The 12,259-nt window shown below is 36.7% G+C and overlaps 1 protein-coding gene across 2 annotated transcripts; it reads left to right on the forward strand.

Annotated features, from left to right (window-relative positions):
- The first annotated feature begins 3,668 nt into the window (after nucleotides 1-3,668).
- Nucleotides 3,669-11,038, forward strand: LOC107776872 (ARM REPEAT PROTEIN INTERACTING WITH ABF2-like). 2 transcript variants are annotated; one of them, XM_016596815.2, is made up of 19 exons: nucleotides 3,669-4,079; nucleotides 4,659-4,819; nucleotides 5,211-5,383; nucleotides 5,475-5,595; nucleotides 5,681-5,755; nucleotides 5,883-5,977; nucleotides 6,136-6,211; nucleotides 6,329-6,436; nucleotides 7,415-7,543; nucleotides 7,666-7,734; nucleotides 7,883-7,942; nucleotides 8,210-8,333; nucleotides 8,427-8,566; nucleotides 9,248-9,311; nucleotides 9,392-9,471; nucleotides 9,771-9,835; nucleotides 9,928-10,045; nucleotides 10,121-10,245; nucleotides 10,784-11,038. In XM_016596815.2, the coding sequence occupies exons 1-19, from the start codon at nucleotides 3,842-3,844 to the stop codon at nucleotides 10,869-10,871; spliced, it is 2,109 nt and encodes a 702-aa protein (XP_016452301.1). In that variant the 5' UTR covers nucleotides 3,669-3,841; the 3' UTR covers nucleotides 10,872-11,038. The 2 variants fall into 2 exon arrangements, with proteins under 2 accessions (XP_016452301.1, XP_016452300.1); XM_016596814.2 differs by having other exon boundaries at nucleotides 8,210-8,566.
- Nucleotides 11,039-12,259: the final 1,221 nt, after the last annotated feature.

A 12,259-nucleotide genomic window follows, 5' to 3' on the forward strand; every position in this document is an offset into this window, starting at 1 on the left:
AATCAAATTACAATATAAATCCCGAAATTTACCAAACCTGACCCCCGGGCTCACGTCTCTGAATCCGACAAAATTTACATCAATGGAATCCTTATCACTCCACGAGTTTATTCATATCAAAAGTACCAAAATCCAATCACAATGACCCCTCAAACCCTTAATCAAAGTTCTCCAATCTCAAGCCCTAGTTTCTTCAATAATTACCCACAAATTTTCCATAAGTTTCAAGCCTAATCAATGAAATAACATCATAGGAACGAGTTTTTATGTTCAAAAATCTTACCTCAATGAAGTTCCCTTGCATTCCCTCTTCAAAATCCCCCAAAAAGCTCCAAAATCGATTTAAAAATGGTGAAGAAATGCTGAAAATCGCGAAGGAGGGTTTATATACTTTCTGGCCTAGGAATACCGCACCTACGGTCCCAAACACGCACTTGCGTGACCGTATCTGTGGCCAAAGTACCGCATCTGCGGTTTTCACTTAAAAGCCCTCTTCCGCATCTGCGACCAAACGCCTGCAACTGCGTTATCGCAGATGCGCTCCAATAGCCGCTTTTACGGTTCCAGCTGACCTCCCTCTTGGCCGCTTCTGCGGCTTGCCTTCTGCTTCTGCGGGCATCGCACCTGCGGCCTCCCAACCGCATGTGCGATTATGACAACAACAATAAACTTCAGCTGCCAAACTCAACTCCAAAATTTCCCGTCAACCATCCGAAATCACCCCGAGGCCCCTGGGACCTCAACCAAAAGCACGAACAAGACATATACCACTATCTAAACTTATACCAATCTTCAAAACACCTCAAACAACATCGAATCAACCAAGTGACATCGGATTCAAGCCTAAGATTCCAAAAAATTTCTCAATTCCAGTTTTGATCAAAAGGTCTATCAAACCACGTACGAATGACCTGATATTTCGTGCACACATCCCAAATGATACAACGGACCTACAACAACTTCCGGAATTCCATTCCGATCCTTATATCAAAATCTCACCTATCAACCGGAAAATGCCAAATTTTAATTTCGCCAATTCAAGCCTAAATCTACTACGGACCACCAAAACACGTTCCGATCACACTCCTAAGTCCCAAATCACCTCCCGAAGTTATCCGAACCATCGAAATTCACATCCAAGCCCTTTTTCACATAAGTCAACATCCGGTTGACTTTTCCAACTTAAGCTCACTCAAAGGAGACTAAGTGTCTCAACCCTTACCAAAACCTTTCCGAACCCACGCCAACCAACCCGATAACACATAATACAGTTGAAAAGACAATAAGAAGCATAAATGGGGGAAAACGGAGCGGTAACTCATAAAACGACCGGTCGGATTATTATACTAGAGTTTTAATCTAATATTTTGAGATATTAATTGTTCGTTATGGTTATCAAATTATTTGGATACTCATTTAATTAATCAAATGCTGCAAATTATGACTAAGGTAAGAAAGTATGGTTCGCCTGGTAGGTGGTGTTAGCTCGGTGCCAATCACGTCTAGGGGTAGTTTGGGACGTGACAAAAATTTAGTCACATGGATGTTACTTTGTACGCCGTGATCAATAAGATGTCATTTGTTTTAAAAAAAATGTTCCAAAATGTATTCTGAAAATTAAAAGTTCACTTTTTCTTGTAAAAACACAATGTTTATATTATCATAACGTAAAAACGAGTAAAATTCATAAATAGCCACTTTTAAGTCTCTATTATTGAAAATGGCCAATATCCTGAAGTTTTAAACGTCACAAGTGAATCTCCAGAATAGTGTTGGGCATATATTGGGTAAAACCGATAGTCCGAATCAAAAAAGTTTATTGGGTTATCGCTATCGGGTTATTGGATTAATGGTTCTATAACGGTTTAGTGTTATTGGATTATTGGATTATCGGTTCGGGTCTCAGTTTTCCAATTTTATAAACGGTTTAATCGATAACTCAACAATCTTTATCAAAATTATAATTTTACCCTTAGGTATATAAAGACACCTTAGGGCTTCATTCTATTAGAACTATGTTTGGATTTCTTAATTATTATGGCGTGATTGCTACTATTTTGTGTTGTTTCTACTGTGTTTGGAAAACTGAACTTGAACAAATCTCTTGTTCTTGATATGAAAGCAACTTTTGTAATTATGATTATCCAATATTACAGTGTTCATCATATTCTGCTAATTGATCGTCCTAATGGATCCTCCCGAACAACCTAGAGTATGCGTGCAACATTTCCAGAATATGTTGTTTCTCTTGCCACAATTGTTGGATTAGCACATTTCATCGTAATAGTATGATTAATGTTTCTCTCTTAAATAATGGAATATTGTTACGTTTGATGAAAAGATTAATGAGACTTATTCAATCATTGTCTTGGATGGATGCAAGTTAATATGGTGAAGTCATCCTTGTTCATTTCATAATCTCATTGTTGTTCATTTGTATTTGAATACATGAAGTACAACAACAACAACAAAAAGTGAAATCTCACAAGTGGAATCTGGGGCGGGTAGTGAGTATGCAGACCTTACCCCTATCTCGATAGAGTAGATTAAAATATGAAATACATTTGAGCACAAATATGTCTGTGAAATTTTTGTTCATTCTATAGAACATAATTGAAAGGGGTCAAAGTTATAAGATCATTAACATTATACACTACATTTTTTCCTCTATATTTAGTTATCTTATCGGATGAACCGATAACCGAACCGATAATGATCGACAACCAATTAACAATAACCGATACCTTATAGGTTCGGTTATCTATAAATCGATAACGATATATCGAACCGATAACACTCGTAACCGAATCGAACCGGCCATAGCATATCTATAAATCGATAATAGCTATATCGAACCGATCACATTTGCAATCGAACCGAAGCGGCCGATATACACTCCTACTCCAGAACATTGACATTGGTTATTTTTCAAAGGCAAGGTCGAAAAGTGGCTAGTGGGCCCTTATTCTACAGTAAAAACACCTAAAAATAGCACGGTATAACCAGTTTTCGGACTGGTCATTCAAAAATAGCTAGCATTTACGAAGTCAATGAAAAATAGCCACTATTTTGCTGTAACAGAGATCGGTCCAGCATAATATACTGGAGTTCGGTGTACCTGTGTATGAACTCCAGCATATTATGCTGGACCGGTATACTTTGCTGACTCCAGTATAATATATTGGAGACTGGAGCACCGGTGCTCCAAACTCCAGTATATTATACGAGACAATTATACTTGTTGGAACTCCAGTATATTTATGCTGGAGTTCTAGTGTACTTATGCTGGAACTCCATCATATTATGTTGGAGTTCCAACATACTTATGCTGGAACTCCAGTATAATATACTGGCGTATTTTCCGGGTTTTGAATAGTGTTTTCGCTCAAATTTATCTTTACATGAAAAGTGGCTAAATTTCGATTACTTTTGAAATTGGGCTATTTTTGAACGACCAGTTGTAAATCCGGCTATTTTTGAATTTCTCCCTAAAAACACTTGAAAGATGTCAAAGGTCTACGGCCCAAAAACTTAACCAGCCCAGACGAGTTGGTTTGGGTTTGTGTATTCTGGGTCGTTCTCGGCCCGTAGAAGATTCTATCGCTTTAGCAATGGAAATAATGGCGGGAGAGAGCAAATTATGTTCAAAACTTCTTTCCTAAAACGCCGTCCCACGTAAAAATAAAAAATGGAACGCCGTCACTTTTTTCAACTCTAAGTTAAACACAGTGAGTAACATTTATATCCCTAAACTACCCCGCACACGCACTACACACACTCATTGCACTGTATCACACACTCTCCCACGCACCACCACTCCTCTCAATCCACTCTCTCTCCCATGGAGAATCAGGCAAAGCGGAGCAAACAATCTTCGTCGAGTTCCGGGAGTAGAAGAAGCTTGAAGAGAAAGCTAGACGAAGAATTCGAAGACGATCGCAAAGTCTCTTCTCATGAAGATCTCGTCCCTGAGGTTCGTACGCAAGTGGAGATTCTCGAATCTACTTTTTCTTCGACTGAAGCAGATCGAGCTTCCGCAAAACGTGCTATTCACGTGCTCTCCGAGCTAGCTAAGAACGGTAACTCAAAATCTCGTTTTCCTTTTCATTTCTACCGGATCAGAAATTTTACATGTACATGCACTGTTCTACTTATGTAGAGTTAAATGTTAATTCAACTAATTTTTTGAAGTTTAATCCGATTGCGAGTTTAATTTTTATTTTCTACAGAAGTAAAACTTCAATTTCCAAAAACTGCACAAAAGTATTGTGTTATATGAAAAAAAAATCATTATAAATGTCTAGTAAAGTTCGTTTCGTTTGAATATGGGGAAGTGTGGAGTTAATTCAGCTGTTTGGCATTTTTGCTTCTCGAGAGTCAATTCAATTAATTTTGTAAGTTAATTAGATTGATTCGATTATTTTTTCTTCTGAAAAATTAGACTTAGATATCGAGAATAAGTGCCACAGTATATTAGAAGAAAACATTCATTACAAATGTTAGTCAAGATTCTTATGGTTTGAATACAGCAAAGTGTAGAGAGCCAAACGTGTCCGGACAGAGACATCATTATGTACATGCAGAGAGTTGTATTGGTTTATTTCAATCAGTTTGGGACGGAGAGTTCCATTTTGATATTTGAGAATTTTTTGTTGCAGAGGAAATTGTGAACGTGGTTGTAGACTGTGGTGCTGTTCCAGCTTTGGTGAAGCATCTTCAGGTGCCGTCCCTTGGGATTGAAGGAGATGGTGGAGAGATGCCGTACGAGCATGAGGTCGAGAAAGGAAGTGCTTTTACGCTTGGGCTTCTTGCCATAAAAGTTAGTATTGAAATCGTATTTATGAGAAGGCAATGTTTGCTATATACAGGAGCTTGCTTATGCAATAGGAGCTATGTTCTGTTATTGAATAAATGAGCTTGCTTATACAATAGGAGCTATGTTTTGTTACTGAATACATTCCACTTTAATTGGTACTTTGGTTTTGTCTACATATTTGCATGTACAATTTGGTTTATTTCTGCACTCTCTTGCCATTGAGAAGATGAACGATTTCATTTACAATGACAGTTACTAGAACAATTGGATACTTGTGTTTCTTAACAATTTGTTGTCTCTCAACAGGAATATCGATTTCTTCTCTATCCTGTATGATCCTTCTTTGGTTAATAATTTAGATGGAGGTGTTTTTAACTGTTTCTGTGTCTGACAGCCGGAGCACCAGCAACTCATTGTTGATGCTGGAGCTCTGCCTCATCTTGTGGATCTGTTGAAGAGGCACAGGAATGCACAAAATTCTCGTGCTGTAAATGGTGTTATCCGTAGAGCAGCTGATGCAATCACCAATCTTGCTCATGAAAATAGCAGCATCAAAAGTCGAGTCAGGTTAGTTTCTTTGTTCTCTGAAATTTTGGTCTTCTAAAAAAATCAATAGAAGACATGCTTTTCATTCTAAATCTCTATTTTGTATGTGTAGGATTGAAGGTGGTATTCCTCCTCTTGTTGAATTGCTTGAGTTTGTTGATTCAAAGGTGCAAAGAGCAGCTGCAGGAGCCTTGCGAACTTTGGCATTTAAAAATGACGAGAACAAAAATCAGGCTAGTAGCTTTCTGATTTATGAAAATTATCTCTGAACTTCTTGCATTATCTGTTCTATGGATAATTTCTCCGAATTGATTTCAGATTGTTGAATGCAATGCACTACCTATTCTTATTCTAATGCTGCGGTCCGAAGATACTGCTATACACTATGAAGCGGTTAGGCATCATTTTACAATTTCATATTACTAGCTTTATTTTTGTTTCTATAGTTAAGTAGGTATAAGGTTGTGTGTATGCTTCAAGTGGTAATCATCGCTATACGTAATAAAATTGTACACGACAGGTTGGAGTCATTGGAAATCTGGTGCACTCATCACCACATATCAAAAAGGACGTTCTTCTTGCTGGAGCTTTACAACCTGTCATTGGGTTACTTAGGTATAGTTGGATCTTATAATTTTTGAGTGGCTGGTCATGGACAGCTTCTACTTCCTAGCTGCTTATCATATGCAGAGTTCCATAGATGGACCTAGATGTGCTATGCTTTGCTTTTGTCTTTTCCTCTTTATGGCTTCTCAACATAAGTTTTTATGTAGTTCCTCCTGTTCGGAGAGCCAAAGGGAAGCTGCTTTATTGCTTGGACAATTTGCAGCAACCGACACAGACTGTAAGGTTGATGATACTATTGTACTCTATTATTGTCATAAAGAGGAGTAAAACTCTTGATTTATTAGCATTTAAAGAAACTTGTTCTCATTTATGCTTTAATCTTTTGCGATGGTTTTCCAGATACACATTGTGCAAAGAGGTGCTGTACCACCATTAATTGAGATGCTCGAATCTCCGGATGCTCAACTTAGGGAAATGTCAGCCTTTGCCCTGGGAAGGTTGGCACAGGTGACTTGAAATCCTTACAGAACTTCTTTAGGGTATTTTGTCTCCTTGTGGTTATCAAGTAATTTTTCTGCTGTGTTACTAGTTGTCCCGTGGGCCATTATTTCTCTGATTATTCTGTAAGCTTACCATTCATATTTATTTTCTGGAATTACTTGTGATGATTGTTGATGATCATGGATTTACCTTTCATGATTACTGAGGTCTCTTTTGAAGTATGACACATGCTCATGGGATCTTCTACATGGGCTTACCCCGTTTATCAATCAAACGTAATACCAGAAAATATACTTGTAGTAGGGGTTCCAGCAGACCATGTTTCTGTGATTATTCAGCAAGTTTAGCATTCAAGAATTTATTTTCTGGATTTACTTTATGTCTATGAATAGGCATCACTTGTGCCTTAATGGAGCAGAATGATTACAGAGGATTCATATGGGCGTCCCATTAGGATTGAGGTTTAGTTGAATGATTGACTTGTATTTTTGGATGATAGATCATGGAGTGACACTTGAATACTTGTTTTTATTTGTTTCATCAAAAAGGATGCTGTAATATCTTGTATATTGGCTTGCCCACTTGTTAAAAAGAACTTGTTACTTAGGAGTAACGTATAAAAGGAATCATGCTTGTGAGTAGTGGTTTCATGTCTTGAAATATTATATACATGCCTAGGAGTCCCTAAAGTAGTATAACTTGTCGGATAACGGCAAATTGGTATTTTGCATTAACACCTATCAATTGGGAGGTTACATTTTATCCTAATATTCTGAAGGGATAATGTTAATTTTGTGATATATCATTAAATGCGTAAAAGGCCAAAGCATGTGCTCTTCTTTTCTTAACTGTAGTACAGTACGGCTGGAATGTGGTAGAGCATTGGGTTCTTCTTTTCTTTCTTTCTCTTTGGAGTTCATATGATTTGAGAATTATGTGTGTGGATTCTAGTTGATTGGGAGTTATTGGTTCCATGATGTTCAGGACACACACAATCAGGCTGGTATTGCTCATTGCGGTGGAATAATCCCATTACTGAAGCTTCTTGATTCAAAAAATGGATCATTACAACATAATGCTGCATTTGCTCTTTATGGGCTTGCTGATAACGAGGTGTTACATCTCATCCGATCATATGTCTTGTTGTTATAACCAGATTTCATGCTTTTACATGCTTTTTAAATTTGTAACGATGTGTTACATCTCATCTGACTTAGTGCAACTTTCTGCTATAGGATAATGTTGCAGATCTTGTAAAGGTTGGAGGTGTTCAAATGCTCCAGGATGGAGAATTTATTGTTCAAGTATGATTCTTTTCTTTTCTTCTCGTTTTTGCTATTTTGTGCTAACATATTTTTTAAAGGACTAACAATTTCATAGCCTTATAGTGATTTTCTCATTATTCTTCTTTATTGTTGCCATGGGCCTTGATGTTGTTCACTGATTTTTCAGCCAACTAGAGATTGTGTAGCGAAGACATTGAAAAGATTAGAAGAGAAGATTCACGGACGAGTGAGTTTCTATTTATATTTATAGCAAGGAATTTGTTGATTCAAACTTCCATTTGTTGGTAGTGAAGCACATGTTTTGTATAAGAACTGAACCAATGCATTTCTTTTGCTAATGCATGCAATTATTTTTGGTCTGTTCTAGCTATGATATGTGTTGTATCCCCCAGTTTCCAGTTCTTTTTCTCTTTCCTTCAATATGGCAAATTTCGTTGTTAAGTCTCATAGGTTACTGATGGTTATATCTCAAAACTTTTTGCCCTCCTTTCAGGTATTAGGCTATTTGTTGTACTTGATGCGTGTCGGGGAAAAGGTTATTCAAAGACGAGTTGCTCTGGCCCTTGCCCATCTTTGTTCACCAGATGACCAAAAGACAATTTTTATTGATAATAATGGTATGAGTTCCGCTCAGATACTTGGAACAATTTTACTTGGGGTGTTGGTTAGGCTGTCACAATATGTCCACTGTGTGGACTATGTTCTTGTAGGATTAGAATTGCTTTTGGAGCTTCTAGAATCAACAAACTTGAAGCACCAAAGAGACGGTTCTGTAGCTTTATGCAAGTTGGCTAACAAAGCCAGCTCGCTTTCACCGATCGATGCAGCTCCTCCATCTCCGACTCCTCAGGTTCGTTCTGTGGTTTCATTCTAATTACTGTATCAAAGTCTTTGTTCTAGTTTTTGGTTTTAAGTTCTAACACGAGTAGCGTTATAGTCTTTTAGTCATTTATGGGTTTCTATTAATTCTTCATTGTTACACTTTAGTGCTTTCTCACATTGAACTAACATTTAAGCTATCTTCGTATTATCATCAAGCCTTTCAAAGATGTTCCCTGAACTGATTGATGATGTTCAAATTGAAGCAATTGATTGTGATTCTTGTAGCTTCTACTGTTTATAGTTTATATGTCAACCACCATTTGCTAGCCTTACCTCAAGACTTGAAACTTATAAAATGTTTACTTGATGTTCACTTTCGTCAGTAATTATAAAATGTTGTCACGGGTTAGGCACACATCACAGCTTCGAATGCTGCCTCAGACAAAAGCTTGTTATTTAATTGGATAAGGGCAGAGATGCGGGTCCATTATTTACTGAGGTCCAACCCGCGTGCCGCTGGCCCTCGGGGATTTCTCAGATAAAAAAAAATTGTCTGATCTTTTTCATGTTTGTTAGTTTTTATGTCTGCTTTCTTACTTGACATATATGTTGCTCGTAACCATCAATAGTGGAGTAATTAGACAATTTATTTCATCCCTATACTGTATCACTTTACCTTATTTTCTCCTTTTGCATTTTCCCGATGCAGGTCTATCTGGGTGAGCAGTATGTAAATAATTCCACTCTATCCGATGTGACATTTTTAGTTGAAGGTAGCAACAGTGTTATGATTCAAATATCATTCTTCTTTGTTTCATGCTGTGTCTTTACTGTTTCTGCGGTCCTCCATCAGGCAAACGGTTTTATGCCCACAGAATTTGTTTACTTGCTTCTTCTGATGCATTCCGAGCAATGTTTGATGGTGGCTACAGGGTAAGTCAAATTCTTGCCCTAAAAAATTTGTTGCTTTTACTTTTTAGGTTTTATTTGTTGTTAATTTGATCATTAGCAACGCAAGAGGGAAAGTATTTTTTGCCTCAAAGATTTTCTATGGATTATCTTTCCCTTTGGACAAATTTAACACTGACGGTATCAAATGGTCTTTGCAAGAGGAGAATAGCTAAGAGGCAAACATCTTTGTTTGAAATATTGTGAGCATGTGTTCTGTGACTTGGCCAAATGCACAAACGGAGACTACAATACTCTGATGATTTGTGGTCTATTCATTGCAGGAGAGAGATGCCAAAGACATAGAGATTCCGAACATTCCATGGAATGTTTTTGAGTTGATGATGAGGTGCAATACTCTTTAATTTCTGTCACATTTGGAATTCAGATTTGTTCAAATAAATCTAGCAATATTAAAGACAAGAAATTTCTTTTTTGCAGGTACATATACACTGGATCAGTTGATGTTAATATGGATGTCGCACAAGATCTTCTAAGGGCTGCAGATCAATATCTTCTAGAGGGCCTTAAGCGTCTATGCGAGTATGCAATTGCACAGGTGAGTTCTTGGACCTTTTTGGTCTTTGAGGGCAATTTGTGTCGGGGTTTTCCTGATATTTTTCATCTGCTCTAGGATATCTCTGTGGAAAATGTCTCTCTCATGTTTGAGTTGTCGGAGGCTTTTAATGCTTTGTCATTACGAAATGCTTGCATTCTATTCATTTTGGAGAAGTTCGACAAATTAAGCGTCATGCCATGGTATGTCCAGTTCTTACTATCCTTTTATTTTGTCATTCCTTGAAAAAAAAAGCACATCCCAATCAAATACGCACGCGGACAAACTATTATATGATCTCATGATAGTAAAATTGGAAAAAACTTGCACAATGGTGTTTACACCAATTATATAACTGCATGACATGCCTTTTAACACATTTCAATCACTTACCCAATAACTAATTGTTGCGTATTCTGATCTCAATTTATCCTTAACCATGATAAATTCACGTGGTTTGGTGTAAATACCGAATGTTGGTAAGTTTCTAACCGTACTATTGATTGGGGGTCTTGTTATCGCTATGTTTGGTTTTGGCGTGTTGGTTGGGTTGGGTTAGGAGAGCTGGGATCACATCTTAACTTGCATTAGCTGTCAGGCTCTATCACAGGAGTTTCGCCTTTTGTTGGAAATAGAGATTTTCAAATAGAAATAGCTGGATAATATTTAAGTCAGAAGGTAGAAAATTTATTTTATTGTGTGTAATTGTGTATTAACCAAATATAATCTCGTTACATGTAGGTATTCACATTTGATTCAACGTATATTACCTGAGACACGTACGTACTTTGTAAGGGCGCTGAACAGGCCAATTCAAGCTGACCTCTGATGTCGATTTAGATTCATTTTTGGTCTTTGATTAATTGTAAGACAGGTTTTAATGTATAGTATTATTGCACTCATCTCTAATTGCAAGAGCCAATGTAATTCCTCATTGAGTGCAATCCTAGATTTATTCCGACTATTAACGTAGCTTATAAAGTTCAGTTTTAACAATTATTTTCCATTTTGAATTTCCTACACCTCTATTTTTATTTTTGCATAATTGGACTTCTCTTCCTTTATGAATAATCCAACAAGAACAACGTCGTTAAAGAAAAAAGAAAGAGCTAAACGAGCGTGAGGCTTCCGGAAAACATAAAAACGTTAGGCGTTTGTTTCAAGTTTTGCAAAAGTTGAGGTTACAAACAATGGAAAGTGTATTTGATTATCTAACAAAGCAGTTGTTTTTTTAAGAAAAACTTCAAGCATTAATTTTTCAAACATTATAAAAATTGGAAGGTCCTTAGAAGTAACAATGCGAACAGTTTCTGTATAAAAATAACTCAAATTTTAAAAATGGGATTGATTGTTACAAATGCAAAGAGTTTTTGCATCAGACATAAACGTAAACTCTTTGTGCTAAATTTCATTACGATAAGATAACTAAATCTATTACGTCCATTAATACAGTTTTATTATACAATCACAGTTTCTAAATGCTATAAAATTAACTTTTAGAGCTAATGTCCACCTAAATCTCCAAGGCGAATTTAATTGTTTCGACAAAAAAAAGAGAGAGGTAGATAGAGAGAATAACTTCTATTTTTAAAAAATTAATTATTGTTACGAAACTTAGCTCAAAGTAATAATATGAAACAAGCAAATAGACAAGAATGTAGAGAGAAAGAGAGGAGAGATTCTTATTTCTTCCATGTATTTTCCAAGTGTATACAATGTGATGCCCAAACCCTCTATTTATAGGATGATATTTAGGTGATACAAAGGGATGTCATGAACATGGTATTAACTATTGAGATCATGGGGGAAAATCATGGAGGGGGTTATGGAGGTGTGAGAGTTACAACAATAATTGTAAAAAGCAGTGGGAGGTTAACGGAGAAGAGTAGTGGGAGTAACTTCTTTAAGAGTTATAGACATCCACTATATAATATAATATTTCATAACACTCTCCCTTGGATGTCTATAGATAATGTGCCTCGTTAAAAGCTTACTAAGAAAAAATCTTGTGGGAAAAAATCTTAGTGAAGGAAAAAGAGTACACATATTTTGTAATACGCATTGTTTGTTGTCTCGTTAAAAACCTTGCTAGAAAAACCCGGTGGGATAAAACCTCAGCTAAAGAAAAAAGAGTGCATCGCGTATCTTACTTTCCCTGATGAAAACATCACTTTACTTTTCGGAAATGACGCATTCTAATCCTGTATACAACTTCTC

The sequence above is a fragment of the Nicotiana tabacum genome, chromosome 8, assembly GCF_000715075.1.
Source record: "Nicotiana tabacum cultivar K326 chromosome 8, ASM71507v2, whole genome shotgun sequence".
In the NCBI taxonomy this organism is placed as follows: domain Eukaryota; kingdom Viridiplantae; phylum Streptophyta; class Magnoliopsida; order Solanales; family Solanaceae; genus Nicotiana; species Nicotiana tabacum.

Coding starts and splice junctions, on each gene's coding strand:
- LOC107776872 (XM_016596814.2), top strand. CDS start 3,842: ATGGAGAATCAGGCAAAGCGGAGCAAACAATCTTCGTCGAGTTCCGGG. Junction 5,596..5,680: donor ATGACGAGAACAAAAATCAG/GCTAGTAGCTTT, acceptor AATTGATTTCAG/ATTGTTGAATGCAATGCACT. Junction 7,735..7,882: donor ATGGAGAATTTATTGTTCAA/GTATGATTCTTT, acceptor CTGATTTTTCAG/CCAACTAGAGATTGTGTAGC.